At 41.9% G+C, this 27835-nt stretch overlaps 1 protein-coding gene across 2 annotated transcripts; it reads left to right on the forward strand.

Annotated features, from left to right (window-relative positions):
• Positions 1-26177, forward strand: b4galt1l (DP-Gal:betaGlcNAc beta 1,4- galactosyltransferase, polypeptide 1, like). 2 transcript variants are annotated; one of them, XM_063018398.1, is made up of 6 exons: positions 1-532; positions 5843-6078; positions 11829-12016; positions 15566-15688; positions 17640-17744; positions 25983-26177. In XM_063018398.1, the coding sequence occupies exons 1-6, from the start codon at positions 250-252 to the stop codon at positions 26158-26160; spliced, it is 1113 nt and encodes a 370-aa protein (XP_062874468.1). In that variant the 5' UTR covers positions 1-249; the 3' UTR covers positions 26161-26177. The 2 variants fall into 2 exon arrangements, with proteins under 2 accessions (XP_062874468.1, XP_062874469.1); XM_063018399.1 differs by lacking the exon at positions 25983-26177 and adding an exon at positions 19234-22586 and having other exon boundaries at positions 3-532.
• The last annotated feature ends 1658 nt before the right edge of the window (positions 26178-27835 follow it).

Raw genomic sequence — 27835 nt, forward strand, 5'->3', positions numbered from 1 at the left:
TAAGTAGTTTATTTAAGTTTATTTAATGATTTAATATGAGAATAATCTTTATTAAAACACACTTTACGTCTTTTTACACAATCTAGACCTAATGTACCTTGCAATGCGGGTAATAAATCACAAAAGCTGTAGGTAGCTGTAAGCAATTCTGACGTCACTTCGTTTTCCTACGTCATAACCACGGTCAGTTCGGTTGACTCTTCGGTCCAGGAGGATTGACTTTTTTTTTTTCTTTTTTTTTTTTCTAAAATGCCTGACACGACTGTGAACTTTAGCTTCCTCCACAGGACCTGCACCCTGGTCCTTCTGCTGTGCTTCCTCCATATTTTTGTGACCGTACTTTATTATGTCAGATCGCTGGACTCGAGGCCAACGTTCGTCCAGAATCCGCAGCAGACGCTTCAGATCCAGAGGAAGCTCAAAGAAGAGGTCAGCGTCGTCACTGAAGAGTTAAAGACTTCACCTACAGTAAAGTACAGGAATGTGACCGAGAAAGCGCTTGAGAAATGCCCTGATCCATCACGTCTACTGGGTACGACATGTCCTTTCATCTCATGTTATAATGCTGCTGTGTTACTGCTGTCTTCTCATCATTTGGGTTCAGAACTGTTGATGTGCACAATGATATCCTAGAGTTTAATGTTTCCATCGGAAAATATACAAGACCTGTGGGGATTCTTAGGCACAATGTTGATTCTTAGCAGTTAATAGCTTATGAGTAGGATTTTGAGCTAACCTTTACTTCCCCTTTATTTGTATGGATTCATAAGGACAATGTACTAACTGATTGACATGTAGAATGCTGTGTTTATAGAACGAGTTAAAGGCAGAGAGTGAATCAGAAGAGCCGAAGTACCGTCTGCTTTCAGATTAATTTCCTGAAGGAATAGACAGACGTCAGAGGCTGGCAAAGTCATCGGGCACCAGAGTCAGTGCGGGCCGTAAAGAAAAGCTTTAATCGTTTGTTAGAAATGCAAAGCAGAACAGATTTTGAGATATAAAAGCGGTAACATGCAAACAAAAACACGTTATGCAAAACGTCTTATGAAAGAACACGTCCCGGAGAAACGTTCTCGGCTTAAAAATGAACCAGGCGGTCTGAGAGGAGTTAGACAGGCATCCAATTCTTTCCTCACGAGGCGTTCCGTTTACCACAATTCTTTCCTCACGAGGCGTTCCGTTTACCACAGAGGTGCGTGTTCCAGCGGGTGGTGCGAGCAAAGTGGTCATTGTGAAACGGACTGAATCATCGTGACTTGTTTTGGGATAAACGACAGCCTGGTGAAACTTTGCTTTAGGCACAACAAACAGGATAACACTCACTCACTGTCTTAACCGCTTATCCAAACAGGGTCGCGGGGGGGTGGGGGGGGGGTGCTGGAGCCTATCCCAGCTTTTCGATGGGCGCAAGGCACACAGTAACACCCTGGACGGGGCGCACATACACACACACACACACATTCACCTACAGGGCAATTCAGTGTCTCCAATTAACCCGACGCAGACACGGGGAGAACATGCAAACTCCGCACAGAAAGGACCCGGACCGGACCGCTCCGCCCGCATGGGGATCGAACCCAGGACCTTCTTGCTGTGAGGCGACGGCGCTACCCACCGAGCCACAGTGCCGCCCAAACAGAGTAACAGAACAACTTCATCCAGCTTAAGACAGGTTCAGGGCAGTGATAGCTCAGTGGTTATGGTACTGGACTAGTAATCAGATGGTTGCCTGTTTAAGCCCTAATTAGTCACTAATTTGCCACTGTTGGGCCCCTGAGCAAGGCCCTTAACCTTCAATTGCTTGAACTGTTTTCAGTGATAAATGTAAGTCGCTTTGGACAAATGCTGCAAATGTAAATCTTATTCAGTATGTAAGATGTATATAAGGCTGCAAAATGTAAACATTAGATTATCTGTTGTATAGATCGATCACGACACTGGAGAGGCTTTGGGTGCTGAGTTCTCCCGGCCACCCCTACTTTAAGTGAGAAGTTCTCTTAAACTTGAGCGTTCTGGACGTTTGACAAAGTTGTTTGTAAAGGTTATGAAGATCTCTAAATGCTGCTGCTGTGGAATAATCAAATGAGCATTTAAATCCCGCACCAATGTGTTATTACTATTTTTACATGCTGTTGACTAAGTGCTATGTGGGTGGGTCGCTGTCTTCCGTTTGAGTCGCGTGAGGAGGTGGTCCGAGATGCTTTAGTGAGGTTTAACCATAGTGAGACGACCGTCTTGTGAAGTGTTACACTCGGGTGGCTCAGCGGTCCAGTATGGAAGCCCACCACTGCTGAGATCTGCATAAATATGACCGGCCTTGTGCCCGGTGTGGCCCTGCTTGGGTTATGTGTTCAAGTTAATGAATTGTTGAGATGTCACATCCAATTTTATACAGATTTACATTTATATTTTAAGCGTTAAACAGATGCTTTTATCCAAAGCAACTTACAGTACTGTGACAGTATATTGTCTAAGCAATTGAGGGTCAAGGGCATTTTGATTACTAGTCCAGTACCTTAACCACTAGGCTACAACTGCCCATGTTTTTGTCCATATTTATTCTGGGATTAAGCCGTGAATTGGAGGGTTGGGTTACGGCCCGGCTTATCTTGTCACAGTCCTCTCTTTCTCACCCTGCATGCAAATCTGAGAAATATTCAGAAATTAAAATAAATGCCTTTATTTCCTTAAACGCTGCCTGTTTGACCTACATCTGAGGAACTTCCTGCTGTTCTGGTTTTCAACCGCATTTCCTTTACAGAAATATAAACCAGGCTACAGAATCAGATCTGTCGTGTCCGTCATAAATTGTGGAGTGTCTTACATACAGCCTGATGGATTCTCTAGACTGATTTGATTCTATTTAAAAAGCGTGTGTGATGTTTGGCTTAGCCGTTGTGCCAATATAATTATTAATATAATTATAGAATGAAGTGTTGTTTTTCCCTGAAGGACTTACCAGGCTGAAAAGCGGCCCAGCGCACCAGCCGTACACGTGATCCTCTGTGTAATCTCCTGTGTATCATGATGTGTGGTGTCGTGTCCCTGACAGATTACGCTCAGCATTTTCCTGGTGCTGTTAAACTTCATGTTTGTGCAGCTGCACGTCTGTGAATGATCCACTCAGTCCGGTCAGATTTTATGTTTCCGGGGTCCTTTTTTTTTTCCGGACGAGTTTGTGTGTAGGCCAGTATGAGGTTTGTGGTCTAAACTAAGTCTAAATTAGGAGGCGTAAGGAAAGCTTGTGTTTTTCCACCGCATTATCTTAACAAGCCTTTCAGCTCCTTTTCCTTTCTCAGCCAAAGTCCAACTCGCTGTGTGTTGTGCTAAACTGCAATTGTGTGTAATAAACAGTAGAACCAAAAACAAACCCCGAGTGCCAAAGGCTTGTAATCACGGCCAACAGCAGAAAGAAAACCATGTGTGGATGTAAAAATCATTCCATCCAAGAGCTTCCATCATTCTTTCCAACATCAGGCTTGTTTTGCTGGTTGTTTGCTTGCAAAGATTTTTGTCAACTAATAAAGCAGCGTGAAATATTAGAATTACCGCAAGAACAACAACAGAGAAATATACTTTGAATTTTATTCCTTTGGACTTGTGTATTTTAACATAGAAACAGTATTTATAATATCATCAAAGTGTAACCACATCTAATGCAAATAAAAAGTCACAGTCGTGTTTAGTGACTGGAACAGACTTGGATATGAATCATGTGCTGAACAATGTGCTGGTCACAAAATGACTGATGCTGCACATTAAAAGTCTATAGATGTATATTTAAAATAATTTAGTATTACAAACAGTGACTGTTATTATCCATCTGGCTTCAGCTTTTCTAGGTCTGGTCGCATAACTCAACTCGACTGCATTTCATTGAGAGATGCTAATGATTAACTGTTCAACCGATAAACCACAAAGATGTTGCTTCGGTTAAAAATGTCATTTAAGTTAATGTCTAATTCTCAGTGTGGCACACCAGCTCTGTGTGTTTATATTCTTTCAATTCTGAACACTGGAACTATTCCTCATCAAAATGAGACGTGATGCAGCCGGTCTGTGTGTGAAGCCGGTTGGTGTGTAAGTTGGTGTCAGTGTGAAGCCGGTTGGTGTGTGAAGCCGGTTGGTGTGTGAAGCCGGTTGGTGTGTAAGTTGGTATCAGTGTGAAGCCCTTTGGTGTGTGAAGCCGGTTGGTGTGTGAAGCCGGTTGGTGTGTGAAGCCGGTTGGTGTGTAAGTTGGTATCAGTGTGAAGCCGGTTGGTGTGTAAGTTGGTATCAGTGTGAAGCCGGTTGGTGTGTAAGTTGGTATCAGTGTGAAGCCGGTTGGTGTGTAAGTTGGTGTCAGTGTGATGCCCTTTGGTGTGTGAAGCCGGTTGGTGTGTGAAGCCGGTTGGTGTGTGAAGCCGGTTGGTGTGTAAGTTGGTATCAGTGTGAAGCCGGTTGGTGTGTAAGTTGGTGTCAGTGTGAAGCCGTTTGGTGTGTGAAGCCGGTTGGTGTGTGAAGCCGGTTGGTGTGTAAGTTGGTATCAGTGTGAAGCCGGTTGGTGTGTAAGTTGGTATCAGTGTGAAGCCGGTTGGTGTGTAAGTTGGTGTCAGTGTGATGCCCTTTGGTGTGTGAAGCCGGTTGGTGTGTGAAGCCGGTTGGTGTGTGAAGCCGGTTGGTGTGTAAGTTGGTATCAGTGTGAAGCCGGTTGGTGTGTAAGTTGGTATCAGTGTGAAGCCGGTTGGTGTGTAAGTTGGTGTCAGTGTGAAGCCGGTTGGTGTGTGAAGCCGGTTGGTGTGTAAGTTGGTATCAGTGTGAAGCCCTTTGGTGTGTGAAGCCGGTTGGTGTGTGAAGCCGGTTGGTGTGTGAAGCCGGTTGGTGTGTAAGTTGGTATCAGTGTGAAGCCGGTTGGTGTGTAAGTTGGTATCAGTGTGAAGCCGGTTGGTGTGTAAGTTGGTATCAGTGTGAAGCCGGTTGGTGTGTGAAGCCGGTTGGTGTGTAAGTTGGTGTCAGTGTGAAGCCGTTTGGTGTGTGAAGCCGGTTGGTGTGTGAAGCCGGTTGGTGTGTGAAGCCGGTTGGTGTCAGTGTGAAGCCGGTTGGTGTCAGTGTGAAGCCGGTTGGTGTGTGAAGCCCTTTGGTGTGTGAAGCCGGTTGGTGTGTGAAGCCGGTTGGTGTGTGAAGCCGGTTGGTGTCAGTGTGAAGCCGGTTGGTGTTTAAGTTGGTGTCAGTGTGAAGCCGGTTGGTGTCAGTGTGAAGCCGGTTGGTGTTTAAGTTGGTGTCAGTGTGAAGCCGGTTGGTGTGTAAGTTGGTGTCAGTGTGAAGCCGGTTGGTGTGTAAGTTGGTGTCAGTGTGAAGCCGGTTGGTGTGTAAGTTGGTGTCAGTGTGAAGCCGGTTGGTGTCAGTGTGAAGCCGGTTGGTGTGTAAGTTGGTGTCAGTGTGAAGCCGGTTGGTGTGTAAGTTGGTGTCAGTGTGAAGCCGGTTGGTGTGTAAGTTGGTGTCAGTGTGAAGCCGGTTGGTGTGTAAGTTGGTGTCAGTGTGAAGCCGGTTGGTGTCAGTGTGAAGCCGGTTGGTGTGTGAAGCCGGTTGGTGTGTAAGTTGGTGTCAGTGTGAAGCCGGTTGGTGTGTAAGTTGGTGTCAGTGTGAAGCCGGTTGGTGTGTAAGTTGGTGTCAGTGTGAAGCCGGTTGGTGTGTGAAGCCGGTTGGTGTGTAAGTTGGTGTCAGTGTGAAGCCGGTTGGTGTGTAAGTTTTAGTCAGTGTGTCAGCCCTGGTTTAGTAGCTTAACTCTTTCATGTTGATTACACTGTGCGAATAACCTTTACTTTAATCATTCCTTGACCGTGATCGTTCTGTGTTGTTGCAGTGGGTGCGCTCCGAGTCGAGTTCTCCTCTCCAGTCAGCCTGGAACTGGTCAGGAAGGAGAACCCAGCGCTGCAGGAGGGTGGACGTTACAAGCCCAAAGACTGCGTGGCCCTGCAGAAAGTTGCCATCATCATCCCCTTCCGAAAGAGAGACGAGCACCTCAAGTTCTGGCTGTATTACCTGCACCCTATCCTTCAGCGTCAGCAGCTCGACTACGGCATCTACGTCATCAACCAGGTCCGTCCTCCCGTCTCTCTGATATGGAAGGGGTTTCTTTAATGGTTTAAATCACTGGAAATGTGCCTGTGTGCTAACTGCAAACACAGTAAATGAAGTAGATCGGGGCAAAAAGTGAAAGGTTGTTTTTATAAAGTCTGGGCTGTGGTGCTGTGATCTTACAGTCTGTATTTCTATCATCCTTTAAATAAGATCAGCAGCAAATACATTTATCTGCTCGTCTAATTTACCAGTTAATAGTAGTAATAATAATAAAAATATGTAAAAAATAATCTAAGGCAGAGGGAATGTCTTTATATGTCGTATAATATCAATAGGACCACGATTAAAGCTGCGTCGTCTGACCGTCTTCTGATCCACGTGCCAACGAATACGAATTCAACCTGATTTTACAGGCTGATATCAGCAAACAGAACCGGATTTATAAACTCGTACAGTCAGTCAGTGACTCACGTTCACACTAATCACCATCATTAACACGTCTCTGCTCTTTAAGCCGTGTAGGCAGTTTACACCGTTTACTCATGCAGTACTGTGAACATACTGTGTATTTGCTCCTTTGTTTTCATCTATTACTGCTAATGATCTTCCAACTAATTAGAAAATGAGATGACGACAACACAAGGAAACACAACATGCAGCTTTTAAATCATCGTTCCATTTATTACAGCTAAAGATTTAATTAAAACCCACAGTATATCACCCATGTGAAAAGTAATTGCCCCCTAAGTATAATAACTGCTTCTGCCACCTTTTGCAGTCACTGGAATCAAGAGTGAAGTTTTACTCCATTCTTCTGTGCAGAATTCTTTTAATAAAATAGTTTTAGTGCATAAACTGCATGTTTAAGGTCTTCCTACAGCATCTCAATAAGATTTAAGTCAGGATTTGACTCGGCCGCTTCAAAACCATCATTTTATTTCTTTTCAGACATTCAGTGGTGGATCTGCTTGTGTGTTTCGGTCAGTGTCCTGCTGCATAACCCAACGTTAGGTCATGAACTAACGGGCAGACCTTCTCCTCCAGGATATTCAGATAGAGAGCAGAATTCACGCTTCCATCGCTTATAATTAAGGCCCGACCTAATTTACAGTCATGGAAATCGTGTCACAGACCATGAAACGAGCGGCTTCAATGTTTGTGTTTTGCGATTTAACGTTTTTTTGAGTGTCTCACGTTTTCTGGTCAATCTGCTCTATGAGACGTCCTAGCAATCCTACGGCGATTCAGTTAGTAATCGCTTAGTCGAAACGTCCAAGATGTCAAAGTGTAAAGCAGCTAAAAACACGACTCGGGGGAACTGAGTTTGGAAAACTAACAACCGATTCTGTGGACTCGGGGGGTCAAAACACTTACGAGTATTTTTGTCTTTGAGACAGATGATGAAGCCTCGCACCGTCGCTGGATGTTTTAGGTTTACATTCAACTATTAATGTGAGCTGTGCTGTGTGTCGTAGCTTCATTTATTCTATCGTTCAATTTATGAGTGAAATTTCATAACTGAAATGTAAAATGCGGCTCTTTTCTTTAACAATCTGTGAAATTAAGCACATTTTCTCATGAATTTAGTAGGAATCAAGTTATGACCTGTCGTCCAGGAAGCTCCTCTCTCACCACTTTCTGCTCAGTTGTACTTGGAGATGCATGAGTGGCTGGAATGCCTCTGTTTTCGGGGGGGGGGGGCGGGGGGGGGGGGCGGGGTTGACAGTGTGTGTGTGTGTGTGTGTGTGTGTGTGTGTGTGTGTGTGTGAGAGTGTATATGTAAGGGTGTAAGAGTGAGAAGGGGGATGGAAAAGTCAACATGCAGGCGTGTGGAATGATCACAATGCTTTCCGGCATCAAGACCAAACAAGTATTGCGAGGTGGAATCGTCAAACATTTCGAACGAGGGCCAGTGGTAGCTCAGTGGTTAAGGTACTGGACTAGTAAACAGAAGGTTGCCGGTTCAAGCCCCGCCACCACCAAGTTGCCACTGTTGGGTCCCTGAGCAAGGCCCTTAACCCTCAATTGCTCATTGTGTTCAGCTCATTGTGTAAGTCGCTTTGGATAAAAGCGTCTGCTAAATGCTGAAAATGTAAATGAAAATGATTGTTTCTTTAGCGCTTGTTCAGCGGCGGGTCTGCGCTTACAAGAATAGATTTTTATATCATAGTCTTATTTTCCATTTGAAAGGAAACAGTGCACTGACGGAGTTCACACACCAAGGTTTGCTGAGACGTGAGAAGAGTTCATCTGACAATCAAAGAATATAAAAAAAAACAGACGTCAATGATGTACAAATTCTGTCTTACCATTTAACTAAAAACTAAACACAGACCTCACAATATTTCAGGTTTTAATTAATCAGTTGTATAGAGTGTTTTAAATATATATGAATGTGCTTAATTAAATGAGTAAGATTAGTTTGTTATATTGGAGACCGCACGGCACGGTGGGTAGCACTGTCACCTTACAGCAAGAAGGTCCTGGGTTTGATTCCCAGGTGACTTGTGTGGGTTTCCTCCAGGAGCTCCGGTGTCCTCCCACAGTCCAAAGACCTGCAAGTGAGGTGAATTAGAGATGCAAAATTGTCTGTGACTGTTTGATATTAAACTTATTAAACTATTAAACTGATGAATCTTGTGTAAGCAGTAACTACCTGTCCTGTCGTGAATGGAACCAAAGTGTGTAAAACATGACGTTAAAATCCTGTGTGATACCTTATCAGTGACTGACCACATCACGATTAATCAGACTGTTTAGCGACTGTGATTTATTTGTGGTGTATCGCTCCGGGCCTGTTCGCTGCGAAAGCTGTCAACGTCTTCATCTAATTCTACGTAATTCTTTCTTCTTTGAATGTTGTGCAGCTCTGCTCACTCTTCTCTCTAATTTTGTCTCTTGCCCCTTTGCCGCCCCTTCCTTCTTTTCCTCTCTACTTTGCCCCCTGTTTTCCTCTTTCCTTCCTCTCGCTGGTCCGAGTGCCCGAATTTTGCATGATGGCTCGCAGCACCCGGTGCTAACATCAGTGTGAGACGAGAACGTCCGCTTGCTCTTTCTCTGGCTAATCGCGGGCTGCATCAGACGCCGGGTATCGCTGCTGGTAATGTTTCTCTTTCGCTCTTATTCTTCTCTTTATTCTTTCCTGTATTGCTGGTTTTTTATGTATGTGGTGCATCTGCTGGTCTGACAGACAGACACAAGCGAATGGAGGTCTGGTTAGAGATCTACAACAGTCTGGACTCCGGTAAAATCTGGCTTAGAAGAACGTATTATTAGAAGGGTTTAAATCACAGCCCTGACATGGGTTTTAGCTTGGTGATGTTTATAAGGTGTACATTTTGTTGAGACTGGGTTGTAGAGGTGCTCATTTAAAATGATTGGTAATGTTCTAGTGGTCACATTTATTATTACGACAAATTCAATTCAGATCAAGTGTCATACACATGAAATAAAGATGATGATTATTATTATTACACGTTAGTCATAAAAAACTACAACATTTGATTGTTTTGATAATCTATGTGTCCACTCGGGTTATTAAATAGTTCTTTAGTTGCTATAAAATATATAAAGACAAGATATAATAAGCAGACAGAAACATAATACCTGTCTTGCCATTAAATGGCACATATGTGTTAAACATAGCATTAAAACTTAAAAAAATAAATAAGCTTCTGTACTTTCTGTTTGAATCAGGTACCTTAAATATCATGTAGATTATTTAGGGATTAAGTAAGCATGGGCCTCTTGGAAATCTCTGTAGTCATGCTGATGTAAAGCTTGCACTGTAGGACTAGGTGTGTTGATGACGTGATTGTAAAAGGTAAACTTTTATTGTTTGCCCTGTCTAATTCAGAGGAAAAGTCGTCTCTTAGTATTCATATGCAGTAACTGTATTAGTGTAGGAGGAAAATGAATAACTTGCCTCAGTGACCTCGCAGGGTAAATATTTATCTTGGGTAAATACGTGGGTGGATTGTATCAATGGAATGTGTTTTTATAGGCTCGTATGTCCCACCTGACGACTCACTGTTGCTAAAATATACATATATAACGACAAAGGACGTCCTAAAACCAACAAATGAATTTCAAAGCTTTGAATAAGGGCGGCGGAAAAAGGATGCGTTGATCGACTGAGCCTTAAAGGTTTCATCTTTCATCAGACAGTCCTCCCCGAAACTAAAAGCACGTCAATGGAACTGCAACGAGAACCCGAGACGACTTGAGTACTCGCTGTGGCTTTGGGGAGTTTTTAGTTCACTTTTTACACTGTTTGGACCCAAATTGTCTGCCGTTAAATACCTGGAATTTTCTCAGTAAAACCCAAATTTAAACGCTTCAACACTTGAAGGGTGAATGATGGCTCCATTGAGTCTGGTTCCGTCAACGTTTAGGATTGTTTCTCACCACTGAGGTGCTCAGCTTTAGTAACAGACCCTGCAAATAATAGAGAAGTGTAAGTAACAGTCAACCAACACTCATAGGATTGAGAAAACAGCCACACCCAGATATGGTTCACCGCCTGATTGAGTGTCTGTGTCGAGCGCCATACACAGAAAGCTGATCCCACAGTGACGCCGTGCCATCGTGTGTCAGATCTCAACCAGGTTAAAACTGTTAAATAATACAAAAACAGCAAACAGCAGGGAAAGTGAAACGTGAGAAAGCGTACAGGTCTTCTGTCCTTTACCGATCAGGTTTTATACGAGATCCTTTGTTCAGTCCATAGCAAACGGATTATTTACCCAAGGAGAACACGTCATGTATTTAATATGCTGAGTCAGGTGTTTATTTTACACTTTCCTTCCTGATAAAAAGGGAAGGAAGGCTGATGTGTGAAACTCGTAAGACTGCCCAACAGAACGCCCAGGATACAAATATAAAAGAGAAGATTTTGGAATGATACCAACAATGGAAGAAACGTTCAGCTACAAAAACGCAGGAACTGAGTGGACATGTATACGTCCTGCTATAATATTATTCTAAAGTGGATACGTTAAACCACAACACCAAACCAACCATACAGATTTAAACTGTGTAATCAGGACACGTTCTTTCCTTCAGATCCACTGGTGGTTTAGATTTATATATTAGTTATTGTTATTTTACATGCCCAATACATTAAAGGAAACTCACACCAGATAATACAGAAATAATCATCAATTTTCTTATTAATGTAAAACTAAAAACATACATATATAATACAAAACAAATAAAACGAGCAACAGTGATTTACTTCTAACCACCCGTGAGCTAATGTGGCGTAACGCTGGTAACAGTGAGTTCCAAGGGTTCAAATCCCGGCTGAAGGTGCACGGTGTTACGTGAACCAACCCATTGGAGACACACACATATCGGTGCTGGGTCTGTGCCGGTTCTCTCTATCAGTATGTTGTTTAAAATATATATACAGCAGTTTATGACAAGAAGCAAAATTCAATATGTGGACAATAGATCTGCTTTGGTGACCCCTAACTGGACCAGCTGAAAGGAATCATTATCATTAGTTTGGGTTTTATATCACATTTCAATGTTTTCTAAGAATTCTAAGAGCATTATTCAGGCGAAGCAAACAGTGGCTGTTAGAATTTGGTTATTAGAATTATTGAAAGGGGTTTTAAATTTGGTACATTATTTTAACCCAGGACTGTAGAACATGGCTCGACCAATCAGGTTCTTGTTTTGACCTGAATATAGACCATATATGTGCAATATTTTTAAACATATTTGTTTATATAGATTTTATTCTTTTTTTCTTTGCTCTCTAGGAAGGAGACGAAACGTTTAACCGGGCGAAGCTCCTGAACGCGGGCTACGCCGAGGCTCTGAAGGAGTACGACTACGAGTGTTTTGTGTTCAGTGATGTGGACCTCATCCCCATGGACGACCGGAACACGTACAAGTGCTTCAGCCAGCCGAGACACCTCTCCGTCTCCATGGATAAATTTGGCTTCAGGTAATTCGTATACGGTGCTGTATCAGTGTTCTCACGTGATACGTTTCTGTGAGTCGAGCTGTTGTGACACTGATGATATTTTTATAGATTTGATGGTAGTTCAGTAAATCATCATTCGACCACACACATCGCTAACAGCTGTATAAAAACATATAAAAGAAATATGCAGTCCAGTCAGTCAGTGCATGACCTCACAAATGCTCCTAGAGGCACAAATTCCTACACAAATGATCCAGTTTGCCGCTGACCTTTTCAAAGCTCCTCCAATGAGACGAACTGTTTGATATCAGGCGATGACTTAACGTGCCTCATTGTAGTGAAACAGCGAGTGAGGAATGTGATTAGTGGAGGAACTTATGAGCAGTAATAATGAAGAGAAGTTTAGTGCTCCTGTCTCCTTCTTTTACTATATTAAACCACGTTAAGCTTCATTCTGAACCAGAAGCGTTTTAGACTCTGGGAGAAGCTGATTCTGATTCTCAGCGTTTCTCAGAAGCTGGAGCTGTAACACAAGTTTAAAAGTGAAACAGGGAGGAAGATCCAGATAAACACAGATACACGTGGAGCTGTAACCCTGGATCTGACGCTTATTGACGTAGGCCATGTAATGTATGTCACGGAGAGGAAGTTTGGTTCTGGTGGTTACGATGTGATCTGCAGATATAAGCACAGACCACAGAAGAAGCAGAAACTCCAGCGTGCTTTGTTTTGTAGGATCTAATATGTAAATGTGAACCTGTAAAACACTGAATGCAAAGTGAAACGTTCTGTAACTTGTAACTTTCGATTTGCAAATGTGAAAAAGCTTCCTACCAGATCCAAAACACGCTGCTCAAACTGAAGCAGAGGGGAAACTGTAGCCGTGGCTCTCAGACGTACGCTAGAATAGAATAGTTTCGATCTCACGTTGCACGGCTGGATCTCGCTTCTCCTCAAGTGAACCGGTTCTGCAGAGCACCCGAGGTGAAGGTCCGGTCTGGTGTTATATTATTTAGCGTGAACAGGACCGTACTGACTAACATGGTAGGTGGTTCTGGATGTGCTGATATGCAAATACGCATCATCTGTGCTCATATACAGCAGCAGGAGAGGCGGATTGTTTCCCCCACATCCTCTAATAACCTAAAATGCAGAACCTTAGCAATGCAGTCTGGTATTGTTCTGTTCTGAGCAGAAAAGCTCCTTTAAATGCATCTGTTATGTAACTATCAGCAAAAATGTTAACAATCCAGCCTGGCCCTGATTTTCCTAAAAAGCTCTCTTCTCAGGCTTATAGTTCACCTACTTTATTGCGCCGTTTCAACAGTTCATCTTTATTTTTTATTTATTTATTTGTTTTGGGATCATGATAATAACAGAAGCAAGCCCCCGACATCATGGCAGCTCTATCGAAGTGAATAAGACCTTGGTGCTAAGTTTTGCATACTGGTCTCTTGCTTTTGCTTCTGTTTCTAGTTTCTACCTCCCCCCCTTTTCTTCTGGGAGTCGCTGTACCTTCTCATGGGCTTTAATTTGCATCGTGCCTTAGCAACACCTGCATTTTTCCATAGTGTGTGCGCTTGATTCGTTCTTTCTGTGCTTCAGTTGACGGTTAAAAAAAAAGAGAATGACGTGAGAACGTTTTAGCTCTGGATTTATAAACGTTTTATATCGACTTAATAAAAAGATCAGGCAGTTTAAGACTGATTAGGAGCTTTGCTGTTGAATTTGTTCCGAACATGCTGCGAGGTGTGCGTGTGTGTGTTTCTCAGCATGCATGTCGTGCATTGTCTTTTTTGCATTTTAAAGCCTTAAGAAGTGACTCTAACACCTAGAGCTGCGCCAGTCATTAACATTCACCCCACATTAACACCTACATTTTGTAGAAGTATAAAGTTAAAAGCTCATATTAATACTCAGATGCATTCAGATACAAAAGCTGTGCACTAATTTGAATCATTTATCTAGTGCTGCATGTGTCCACTTTACATGAGTGCACACAGTGTTTTAGACCCAGCATTTAGTAAGTTTGGACAACCCTGGTCGTCTTACGTTATGAAAACGGATGTCTACACATTTAAAACCACAGTAAGTTTAATTGCAGAATTTACCACATTGGGAGGTATAACAAAAGTGGCATTTGCAAATAGAAACCATGCACTAAAATCTGCTTGATTGTAAACAATTTATATGATCCAACAAATGATTAAACTCTATATTAATGTTTAAGTTTTTCTAATGGAATGTTCAACTAGGTCATGCTTATGTGTCCACATACTTTTAACCATGTAGTGTTAGTGGAATTAAAAAGAAAGAAGGCAGAAAGTTCTCTCTTCGTCAGTAATTGTTTTATGGCATCTAAACAGCATTCCTTCGTCCGTGTGAAGAAACCTTCGTCCTCCTGAGCTCCTGAAGCATCTGCTTATAATTTGCCCACATTTGCTCTTCAGCCCAGAGAACGACGTCAGTCCACATTTTCATAACGCTGGTTATGTAAGACGAGGCTGTGATGGCACAGCTTCACGCTTCATGTACTGTTTGTAAATATTTTCAGAAAGACAGACTTTTATTCAGAACGACAGAGTCTGGAACGTAGACTGCTGGCCGAGCTCCCGTCCCCTAGCTTAGCCTCATTTACATACGTTTGAATAGATGGATTATGCAGCCACGTTATGTTAGAACTCAGTACAGGTTTCCCTGCAAAGATTATTCTTAGTCAGAACCTAAGTGAAGCACTCCGACTATTTTGTATGTGTTTGCATCTGTTATTTAATTCATAGCCAGAATAAAATAATAGAAAATAGGATATAACTGCCAAGTACCAGCATGTATCAGATATAAGAGAAATTTGATTTCTAGTAATTTTAGTAATTTGATCTATAGTTAAAACTGGTTATCATCAAGCTATTGTTAGTTACACTTCCAACCAGTTAATCAACCGACCAAAAAGAAACGCATAACTTGATGGAGTCTGTTTGGCTGCCTCGTACTTTACTCACTCACAGTTAGCAGACTGACGAGTTAAAACGTTCACTAATCGATGTTTGTTGTACTGTTCACTTAGGCGTATCCCCACACTAAGCCTGTACCACACCACTATCTGAAACCCTGACAGACATTTCCTGTCTCATGGTAAACTGCAGTTTCCTTTCACAGAACTAACGTTCAGTGTTATACTGCTGATCCACTTCCCGTCGACGTCACGGAGGCTTAGCGGGGCCGAACTGCATGCACGTGGAAGGATCAGCTGATGTCTGATCTATAGGGGGTCTTTATTACAGCTTTCATGTTTTTTTCGAGTATTATTTTTCCTTTGCGAAAGGTTTTGAAGCAGGAAGTGGCTTTTATTTATAGAATTAGAGGCGTTTCTTGTGCATCAGTCAACAACTTTTAATAAATAGCTGTGACTCTTTTTCTTTCAGATAAATAAATAGGGCTATTTCTAAAGCATTTAAATTATTTAATTGATTAATTGAGTTGATTAAATTTAATGAATAAATAATTCTTTGTGATGGACGCTAGAATGAGATTTTCATATGTAGACTTCACACACTTTTTTGTCCTTCACAGGCTTCCGTATAATCAGTACTTCGGTGGCGTTTCCTCTATGAGCAAAGAGCAGTTCCTGAAGATCAACGGCTTTCCCAATAACTACTGGGGCTGGGGAGGAGAGGACGACGACATCTACAACAGGTCTGAGAGTATCAGAGTACTGATAATCATCTCTATACCACACACTGTAGTGTATAACACACTGTATACGATATATACATACAGTGTATCACAAAAGTGAGTACACCCCTCACATTTTTGCAAATATTTCATTATATCTTTTCATGGGACAACACTATAGACATGAAACTTGGATATAACTTAGAGTAGTCAGTGTACAGCTTGTATAGCAGTGTAGATTTACTGTCTTCTGAAAATAACTCAACACACAGCCATTAATGTCTAAATAGCTGGCAACATAAGTGAGTACACCCCACAGTGAACATGTCCAAATTGTGCCCAAATGTGTCGTTGTCCCTCCCTGGTGTCATGTGTCAAGGTCCCAGGTGTAAATGGGGAGCAGGGCTGTTAAATTTGGTGTTTTGGGTACAATTCTCTCATACTGCCCACTGGATATTCAACATGGCACCTCATGGCAAAGAACTCTCTGAGGCTATAAGAAGATTGCTAACACCCTGAAACTGAGCTACAGCATGGTGGCCAAGGTCATACAGCGGTTTACCAGGACAGGTTCCACTCGGAACAGGCTTCGCCAGGGTCGACCAAAGAAGTTGAGTCCACGTGTTCGGCGTCATATCCAGAGGTTGGCTTTAAAAAATAGACACATGAGTGCTGCCAGCATTGCTGCAGAGGTTGAAGACGTGGGAGGTCAGCCTGTCAGTGCTCAGACCATACGCCGCACACTGCATCAACTCGGTCTGCATGGTCGTCATCCCAGAAGGAAGCTGACGCACAAGAAAGCCAGCAAACAGTCTGCTGAAGACAAGCAGTCCACGAACATGGATTACTGGAATGCCCTGTGGTCTGACGAGACCAAGATAAACTCGTTTGGCTCAGATGGTGTCCAGCATGTGTGGCGGCGCCCTGGTGAGAAGTACCAAGACAACTGTATCTTGCCTACAGTCAAGCATGGTGGTGGTAGCATCATGGTCTTGGGCTGCATGAGTGTTGCTGGCACTGGGGAGCTGCAGTTCATTGAGGGAAACATGAATTCCAACATGTACTGTGAACACTTGATTCCTGTTAAGCCAAGTCAGTGCGAGCTGTGAGCTGAATGAATGAACTGTAGTGAGTCATTTAAAACTTGCATGTTTTTTAATCTTATGCAGTTATTTTATTTGATTTAACTTTTAATCACATTTTATTACATTCCCATTTCTTGTACATGTGAAGCCCAACAAATCACATTCGAGATCATGTGACAGTTTGTTAGTTTTTTCATGCTCTTGCTGTTTTGCACTGTCATGGTATGAACTAAAATGTTTAAAATTACATTTTATAATTATCTATTTTATATGAAATTGTATGTTTGTACAAAGCTGCACGTTTAATAAATACTAGTAAATGAAACCTTGTATGTAGAAGCTTTTTTGCATAATGAAGTAGCTTCGACCTTGCCAGTTCAAAATAGGGAAGTCTCTAAAAATATCTTTAAAAATACCAAGCATTTTGTGCCGGAGCTGCTAAACATGTACCAGTGCTGTGATAGTTCAGATGACTAACAAATCAGACTTAAATTTCTGCTTGTGATTTAGGTCACAGTGAGCTGCACTAATAGTGGAATTAAAGCTGTAGTTGTAGATGAAGTAAATAATGACTAAATTACATTAGAGTCAATTAATTTAAATATACATTTTAAATTTACTTCAAGCATCTTGGTTATTAGCTATTTTTATTCATTTTTACTTAATAAAGACATTTCCACCATATTGCAACCATTGCCAAACTTGGTACAGTGCAGTGACCTCACCTTTAATTAAATGCACTGCTTTTTGCAGACGATCTGTAATGATCTGCAGTGTACAGGGTGTAAAGATTCTATAGATATATGAAGTAATAGAGGTGAATCTCTGCACACACACACAGAGGATGAAACATACTGAAGAGAAATCCGTGTGTTGTGTTTTCCCAGGCTCAGTTCCAAGGGCATGTCCATATCCAGACCGAACGGCGCGATTGGAAAATGTCGGATGATCCGGCACGATCGGGACAGACAGAACGAACCCAATCCCCAGAGGTAAGAACACACGGCTCTTATCAGCACGCTGCCCAGTTCTCCTCCGAACGCAGCCCTGACCCCGTCTAATCATGTAAAGTAAATAACCGAGCACAAAGGTTCATCCAGCTCGTGGGCAGTGTGGTTGTGACGGGACGGACGTCTTCATGAACCTTTGACCACTATCGATTTAAAAGGGGGAAAAAAACCATTGTCTGATCGTTATTCTAGATAAAGAGTGTAAAGTTTACGTAAAGTTTACAGTGTAAAGTTCCATAAATGTCTTGTTTTTAATTTAAATGTTAGCAATACTGACTTAAATGATTTTAAAACATTAACACTGCACCACCAGAAGTGTATGGACACCCCCTTCAGATTAAAGCTCAGGAGGTTTAGCTGCACCCTTTGCTAAAAGTTGTTTTAATTTTAAGATTTAAAGTAAATTATATGCTTTGTGCGAATTGTGTGGACACAGAGTGAGGTCTACAAAGGTCTATAAACACCCCCCAGAGGTGTGAAGACTGTTATTGCTGCAATAGGGAAGGTAACTCCATAGTGTTGCTCCTTGTTCTTATACATTTGGCCACATAGAGTATAGATTTATTTAGATTTATACTTTCAAGTCACACTAATGAAGTTTTTCTTTTAAAAGCTAAACACTGTGTGTATGACTGAACATTGGTATACAGCTTATTTCTGTTTAATTTTGCATATTTTTTATGGTGCATTTTTATTTATTTTTAGCCTACTTTTGTATTTATGGATCATTCTGGTTCACATTCCTGATCTGGCACAGTTTTTTTTCCTGACGCACCCCTCCTTACTTTATCCAGACTTAGGACCTGCACTGAGAGTGCACCTCCCTATGGTCTGGCTGTTTGTCGACCATCTGTAGACCAACCTGTATGAATCAAATCTCTCCTGTTGAGTTCAGTTCACAGTTCTAAGCTCTGTTGCTTCTCTGTGTCCATAATAATAGACTGCACCTATTCGAAACTTTATGGAACAGTGGTCTCATGCCAAGGTTGGGGAAAAAATCCTGAACGGTCAATTGCATTGAGCGGAAATGTGTCAGATGAACCGAAAACCACCCAGAAAATAAAGAATCAGAATCTTTATTATTTGCCAAGTACCAGATGTACAAGGAATTTCTTTTGGTGCAGGTGTCAACATATATACATGTAATTAAATAATAGATAAATGAACACTATATATAAACAATATTGAATAAACTGTACAGCAGTAAAAAAATAAATTGTGCAATAGAGGTTATTTATAAGTGGATAAGGTGCGTATGTGAATTGACTGCATACAGGAAGAAGCGTGAGGCACGTGTGAAGTGCAGCATGTTTAATAAAATCCAGATTTATTGTTCACAGTATTTGTAAGGTTAAAGACCGTCATTTAAACTTTAGGTGTAATTTTATCGTTCTGAATCCTTTTGTTTAGGAGTTAAAAACTTTATTAATCTTGCTTAATCGTGGGTTTGTGGTGTTGTTTCCGGCCGCAGGTTTGACCGAATAGCTCACACCAGAGACACCATGAACAAAGACGGGATAAACACGTTATCCTACAGCGTGGTGCGAGTGGAGAAGGATCAGCTGTTCACCAAAATCACGGTGGACATCGGCAAACCACCCAAATGAAGCGTTTAAACTGAAGCAGACTGAGAAGTGGAGAGTTTATCAGGAAGACTTGATGCAGTAACCAAACGTGCCTTGATGTTAAAGAATATGCAGTGGATTGTTTTTGTTTTTTTTCTTGATATTTTCCACAAAAAAAAAGATGAATTCTATATTTTTGAAGATTTTTAGTACTTTTGAATCTGATTTGCCATCTTTGCACAGTCGGGATGGACGTGTAAATCTGGATATTTGCACGTCGTTGTGATTTCTTTTGTCCAGTTTGCCTTAGAGACTGCTGCTAGGGACGGAGCCAGAAGCACTTGAGCCCCAGTCGGTGGACGTTACTCTTACAGAACGAAAGTGGAGAGAACGGACGCTGATGTTCAGGCCGCACTCACAGAGGGGTTTTGTGACTGATTTTGGAGCTTGTTATGAGGTGTGAGGCCTGTTCACGAACGTGACGACGAAGCAAAAAGCGACGTATCGCTTCACGCCGAGCACTACACTCGGTTCACATGAAGAAACGGCTTCAAACTAGCGATGGTTAATGTAAAGTCAAACTTTTATATAAATGAACACTTATTATTATTATTATTATTCCATTGTTATGATCATAAACCAAAAATGATTTCCTCACACTCACTGTGCACACTTTGTTTAGTTGAATGTATCGCCGGTGCTCATACAAACTCTACGTGTGACCAAAAAGAGGCTTAGAACGGGGTGGGTGAGGTTTCCAAAGCGCTTATGGAACAATCAGCAGACCAGTGACACGAGTGCCACCACATCATTTCTGTTCAAAACATACAGAAAAGCTTTAATACAGAACAGGAGCTAAATAAAATTAATAATAATCAAGCCTTCTTAGTGGCCACGAGTAAATCTTTCCTTCTTTATTAAGACATCATGATTTAGTTCCTAATAATACCTCAGCCATCTGTGACCGGTAGTTTAGAGGAGTAAAATTAGCCCGTTTTAAAGGGCACAAAAGGAGGAAACTAGTGTTCAGCAGCTTTGCAGAAGTCATAGTTGGGAAAGATGTGATGGCTTCATGTTTGAAGGAAGCAGTATGTTCAGCTAGGTAGAGAAATAAATCATCATACATTTATCATGTGTTAAAGCAGGCGGTTTACTTCATACAGAAAAGACTAACCAAAGCAAAATGACGATGTTTGTGGCAGAAGAGTCCGAATGTGGTTCTAGCAGAACTCATTAGCACCAAGGTTGTCTGTGATTGGTCCAGATAGATCACTTGGCTGCATGATTTACTGTACTGTACCGTCCTAATCATTTATTATTTAATTTTCATGTTTTACTATTGCTTTTTTATCCTGGTCAGGGTTGCAGCAGGTCCAGTTCCCCGGAACCACTGGGTGCAATCCTAGGGTTCCAATCCATCGCGCCTCCCCAGACATATCCAGTCGTGTCTGTATGTAGATGCTCGCATCGCTGGGGATTTGAACCCTGGACTGGATCTCGGGCCTAGTGGGCTAGCGGAATTTATTCCAGTGCCACTCGAGCGCATAAACATCTAAAATATCTTCCAATAAGTCATTTCACATGAAGGTTTTATACTTTTGGAGTCCTTTTACAGCCGTAAAATCCCTTACGCCGACTAAGCAAGCTTTGGACTAAAGACCTTTATTGTCATATATAACTATACACATTATTCGCAAATCCCATCACGTTTTCTTTAAGTTCTTTTAATGTTTAAAGTAAACCGTCAGCACACTGATGTGCAATATTCAAATATCAGATCAAGTCACAGAAAATCCTCAGAAATCAGAAATGATCATAATAACAGAATTATAACTTCTTATTAATCTGTAGCTACTTCTTCAAACAATCATCTCGGTGTCGCTGGTTAAGGATTCATGATGTACGGTGAGATGTTCCACGTGGGCTTGGTTGTGTTTAGTCGTGGCTGTAACGTGGGAGGGAAGAAAGCCGTCAGCGGTTTCACTTTTTCGCAGGTTCACTTTTATTTCTTTATGCGCTGGTTTGTTATCAGAGGGCATGAAAATGGAGAACTACAAACCCGCTTTCACTTCTCTTTATTAAACCAAAACCTGGAGGTGCCTCGTTATTGGACACGTCATAGAAATTCACAGCGTGACTCGATTACAGATAGGCCTCAGCGTTTTGTCCACTGCACACAGCACCAGAGCTTTTTAATACATCTGGAACAGCACTTTTGATCTAGCTTTTGTGCTCAAATCTCACCTATCGAGTAACCAGAAACACTTGGCAGTGCCTGAGGAAGGGAGGGAGGTCGAATGAAGCTCTCTGTACGCGGTGCTGCTCTCTCTGAGACTTTTCTGTGATGGGTAAAGAGAAGCGTCCAGCGACAGGACTCGCCAGACGGGGTGCGTGGTAGTCTCTCAGTCAGGGAGTGGTCTGTTGTAAACAGGGGTTTGGAGATGACTAAATTGGGAGGAAAAGGGTAAAATGCAAATAAGAAAATAACCTTTCTGGTACCAGACATTCCAGTTCAGGTTTGGTTTAATTTTTTGCAGGAAATTTGTGAATCCGAGCACAAGAATCACAGAATTTGTGTGTAAATAAAAGTTATTTGAGAAATTTCTCACAATTTTATAATCTCACAGGTTAGCGTGATCACATTACAGTTCCAGGTGATTTTATGTGATTGGTTGTTAAGTCTGGGCTTCATAACACTTCAAACTCTGCTCGTCTTTCAATTGGCTACAGAAGGAACTTGAACTAGAACCCGAGTTCTGCTCCTTCCCGTCTGCACTCGTTCCTCATCCAGCTCGAATTGCAGTGTGGTGAGCATGAACGTTTAAACGTGTGGAATCTGAGTCCTTTTCCAGCTGTTCCAGCTGAGTACTGAACCTACAGAATGATATATAAATCATTCATCTGAACATGAGCCAAAACGAAACCCCAAACCCTCGTGATTTCATCTGCACTCGGAAGTGAAAGTTCACCGGTACCTCCTGAAACATCCTTCCTCCTGTCGCACCAGGTTGCTGAAATTCCCTTTTAGTTAGGACGGTCATTGATCAGAGCCAGCGTGTAGTTTCAGGGTTTCATCTTTTACACACAAATCTCTGCCTTTATTGTGTTCTGAGCTTTTCTTCTTCTTGTTTTCAGCACATAATTGTTCCATTTGTCTTGAAACTTCTTTGATTCTTTGATTTCTGATTTTGTTTCTCATGTTGTAATGCTGGATGGATGCAATCGTTACCTTAATGAATTAAATCGCTTTATGATTCTTCGTCGTTGTTGTTGCTTTTGTTTTATTTCCTCCCAGCTTTTGTTTTCAGGTTTTAACAGGTTGTAAATGTTCACCTCCTGCTCATCAGTACCTGCTGATATCAAACCATCGTCTAGTGAGTGTAAGAAATCTACAGAGCTTCTGGTCCATGTGAATATTTATCCATTTCTGTTTAACTGGGCGTCCAGAGTACCAGCAAACACCCTGGATCTTAAAGTCAGGCTACATCGATCAGAGGCATCGATCACTCAATCATATTCTGGTAAATTCGAGTAGCCAATCCACCTTCTGCTCGTTTAGAGACACGCCGAGCTCTTTACAAACAGTAACACGTACCGTGTGTTGTACCCTGAGCCTTGCGGTTTGTTTCCCCCCGGATTGATCCCAGTATCTGTAATGTGTGTGAATTCCTTCTACAGTCTGACACCACGCTGGTTTTCCTCTCGTGCCCGTGTAGCTTTCACTCCTGATTTGAATGCCTCGTGTTTTCAGACAGATTTTCTTATGTGCAAATTTCAAATTTGCATCTGAGCAACTGGATGCAAACTGCAGGTTTACCTCTTCTGACACAAGCATTGTTCGTTTAACGAGTCTGTCATAAAAAAACAGAAAGAGCCATGGGCTTTTCAGTCCTTTCAGTTATTAGAAAGATTCTATTGTCCCGACAGTACTGATGAAGTATGGAGAGTCTGATCACAATCAAAAAACACGCTCTGGTTCTGAAGTGTCGTGTTCTGTTGTGTAAGAGCGAATGTAAACACACCGGTTACTGGGTGTGTGTGTGTGTGTGTGTGTGTGTGTGTGTGTGTGTGTGTGTTTGTACAAGACCGTGGTCACCTCGAGCTCATTTTCTGTTTTAGAAAAATAGATTTTGGGAAAAAGAAACTACAGTCCTAAAGAAAGAGACGCTTTAATATATTATACTGAGGCACGACTTGCAATCCAGTTTCATCCCAAAGGAGCTCTTAGCGGGATCCTTCACTCCGAACCTTGTGTTTATGGATCTTACTCTGTGCCCAATTCCACAGCCATGCAGGAGCAGGAAAGGACAATAATAATAAAGGGTGTCCACTTAATTTTGGCCATACACTGTCTCCCTTAAGTTGAATTTATCTAAACAGATTTCAAAATAACATCTATGATGGCGATGAGGATCCATCTGTAAACCCATCAGCACCAGTCCATACAGTATCTGTACGCCAGTCTGTGTCTAATTCCAGCCTTAGCTTTATCTCCCATGAGTCAGTGCAGCCGTTTTGGGCTCCAGCGGTGTTTGGCAGAGCTTTCTCCTCTCGTAAACGTTAACGAGAAGCCTCCTCAGTCTCAGTCATCTGGTGGTGCTTTGTGCAGAAGCTCTGAGAGAGGACAGGGTATAAAACGACCGAGGACGACGATCGAACCCCTCGAATGCACGTTAAAATCGTGCGTCCCTTTACGTCCCTTCAGTTAAAATGACGTGGGATTGGATCAGGTCTCCACGTCCTGGATTTCTGCCTCTGCAGCTTGAGAAACTTAAATAAACGGATCACACGATGTCTGAGTAATCAGTGTATGTGTTTTACATTTATTGCATCATGAACGCTTTTATCCAAACATTAAACATTGTAAACAAACACAATCAGAGCGAATGAGGGGTCAGGACCATGCTTAAGGGCCCACAGTGGCAACCTGGCACCAGCAGCCTCTTGATTACTAGTAGAGTAGATTAGATCATGTTCAATAACCGAGCACTATTACATTGCTAATTATTTATTTTACACTGCATGACCAAAAGTATTTGGACGCCAGACCATGAGCTTCTTGGACGTCCCATTTCAAAAATGAACAGCAAAACGCTCTTCTGAGAAGCTTCTTACAAGACTTTGAAGTGTGTCTGGGTGTGGGAATTTGTGCCCATTCAGTCAAAGGATGGCAGCATTTGCTTTGCTGGGCGCTCATGTTCATGTTCTGGTTCATGAGGTCAGGGCTTTGTGCAGGACGCTGGAGATTTTTCACAACAAACCTCTCCAACCATATCTTTATGGCCCTTACTCTGTGCCCGGGGACCATCCCCAAACTGTTGCCACAATGTAAAAAGCATATTATTTGTGTTATATAATTAAATTCCCTCATTGGTCTCTTTGTTAGGAGCACCGTAGTGATGCTGTGACCTTCTTTGCTCTCATAATGGCTCTTAATTATTTTTGAGCATGGATTCCATGTGGTGTTAGCAACATTCCTTTGGGATTCTGATCCATGTTGGCACGCTTGCATCATGTGAGTTCGGCAGATTTATTCGCTTTAAACCACATCTCCAGGAAATTTCTAAACAAACACAGCAGGTCGATCCCAGATTAGCACATTTATTTTGCCACTGCTGGTATTTAATGCACCCGAGTGCTTTTATACCATATAAATTACCAGACGATCATCCTGAGACCCCCCGTATCTGAAGATCTGAGCCACTGTTGAGTCTGGTGTATTTATGGTACATGACGAGGCTGATCGGCGTGATTTACCTCTCTGTGCTATAAGAGCTTCTGTCTGGTTTTTCTTTCCTTCTGCGAGAATGTTTAGCTAATACCCGGCCTGTTTGTTTTGGCAGCAAGCGTGGGGTCACAGCGTGGGGCTTTTCGGTCTCTAGAGGAACATGGTCACACTTTCACGGGATTATCGGACAGAAACGAGAAGCTGCTGCTCCAGGAAACGTTCACAGTGTTAATCACAGAGCAATAAACGTATAATGTGCTCTGAAATAACCGAGCGCTAATAAAACAATAATACGTTAGTCAGAGGGACCGCGGATCCAAAATTAGACCTGAATTATTAGACCTGAGATGCAGTTCCAATTCATGAAACTGTTGCTACAAAGCTGAAAGCTTATATTTTATTTTATATAGTTGATTTTATTCAGCTGTTAGCAAAACCTGAACCTTTTTATTTAAAATACTTTGGGCCATTATGTATAAAACAGGTTTAGACAGACTGTATTTGAATGGACGGTTAATTTAGTGCGAACTTTACTTCCTTTCTTCCTTCTCAGATGTTAGGCTGACAATCTGGAGCTTACGCAATTCCCATTATGACCGGTGAAGGCACAACGTTCCCTGTCGCATAATTATTGTTCTCAGCTTTTCCTTGTAGCCGGAGAGCAGCAGAGCGAGTACAACTCAAGGACGTAAAGCTCATGTGACCTAAAACAGACAATAAATTTCACTGTTTACACTTTAAACGTCTCCTCCAGTGTTAGAGCGGTCTGTGGTTTTGTCCTGCTCGAGCCAAGAAAAGTTCTGAAACTGCATTAGAAAGTTCTGTACTGCATTTTAACTTGTAGCACAGCCTTCTGATACCGTGTAAATAATTACAAACGGCTGTACCTGGTGACTTCTCTGTGCCTGTTTGATTTGCTGTGTCCAGATCAGATGTAATCCAAGAATCACCGAATTACACGTCTGCTGCTGGAACACGGTCGACTTTGTCCACAGTCTTCGCCGTGGGCTGGAAGGACGCCGTGCCAGAAAGAAGCGCCGCGCAGTCAGGAGGTCACGAGACGAACGATGTTTTTAACTTTCAACCAGTAAATAAATCATCTTAATTGCCGTGCGTGTACTTCTGACCCAACAGATTATCATGTAAACTTATAAACAAACCAAGGAACAGTAAAAAAAGAGTTAAAAATATCTGAGCGAGGCCACATTTTTCCAGGCTTCAGCTGTCCGGCCTCATTAATCCTCAGATTACTGTAGCTTCAGATTTCAGCTCTCGGCTGACGAGGAAAATTCAGCGTGATCTCTTGCTGTTCTTGTGTTTCCCGTTTGTTCAGATTATTGGTTCGAGGAGATGTAATAACAGAGGGTTTGAGGCAGTAAACACTGGGTAGATGCTGAGCAAACATAATACTTAATAACTAGCTGCAGCATAAATATAGTGATTGTATGACGCCTGCTTGCAAATCATTTAATTAGAGGTAACAAGATTTGCACCCTTTATAAATTAAATACATGCTTGATAAACCTTGACAGAAGACACACACGCCCTCCATATCTACTGATTAATTAATTATTTATATTATACATTTTCTAATGGGAATTAAATCTAATGGCTTCAGTATTTGATTAACTGAACTAATATATATATATAGTGGGGGGCAAAATCCGCCCCCAATATTTGGATATGCTCAAAATGCCCCCCCTAATGTATTGATGTAGTGTTTCTTATTAGTTTTTGATATAGTAGAAATGTTTTAGAATGGTAGAATACCACAACACCCCCATGTTCCATGCATGGCTATGACCTTCATATAAATGTTCATAATATTAATAGCAGGTTTAGATATTTTAAACAAACCTGTTGCTAACTGGTGCGTACAAGTCAAAAGCCATCCTGTCACGATAGATAATAAAAGATCAGTGGCTTTAGTGTCACAGAATTGTAAGAGCTGTTTTTGTGAAGTGAAAACATCTAGGAACAACAACAGCTCAACCGTGAAACCACGTAAGCACACGGAACTGAAAACAAAACAGTCTATTCTTATTTACAGCACTACCGAGTTTCACACTTGGTCTAAAAGCAGCCTGAGAATAAGAATCTGTAGCACTATGGTTCTATAACTGAAGTCCAAGATCATCCATGTGCAACACTTAATATCAGCTGAAGTGAGGAGAACCAGGAGAACATCTCACCACACGACTGTTTAGCAAAGTTTTGGTGAGAAAGGAACGATTATCTGGACTGCTTTTGATAGTTTGGGCTGAATTTCTCGGTTCCAGTGTAGGGAAATCTTAATGACGTTCGAAAAAGCTTGTTGAAACTTCATGTAGTAGTTTGGGGAATGCTCGTGTCTGATTCAGCTCTAAACCTCATAAGAAAAAGGTTCTGAAGGATCAGGAGTAATGTAGGAGAAACTGCTTGTGTCAGCATGAGTCGTGAAGCTCGTTCTGAAAAACTTGGCGAAGTGTCGAGGTCTTAGCAGAATCAGTGAAGAATTTGGCCTTGCTGCAGGGGTTTGCAGTGAGTACAGCTAATTCAACACAGATGTGGAGACTTCACTCAATGTTCCGGAGCTAAACTCTATTTCACTTCTAAATCAGAGCTGGACTTTACAAGGAGCTCGTCACCTTCTTTACTTCAACAATGTATGTGAGTGGAAAAAAACACACTTTCCTTCTCAGGTCTTGAGCAAGAGGCATCGAGTTACACACACACACACACACACACACACACACACACACACACACACACACACAGAGAGACGAGGAGGAATTATTGAT

This window comes from Trichomycterus rosablanca, chromosome 22 (assembly GCF_030014385.1).
Source record: "Trichomycterus rosablanca isolate fTriRos1 chromosome 22, fTriRos1.hap1, whole genome shotgun sequence".
NCBI classification, from domain to species: domain Eukaryota; kingdom Metazoa; phylum Chordata; class Actinopteri; order Siluriformes; family Trichomycteridae; genus Trichomycterus; species Trichomycterus rosablanca.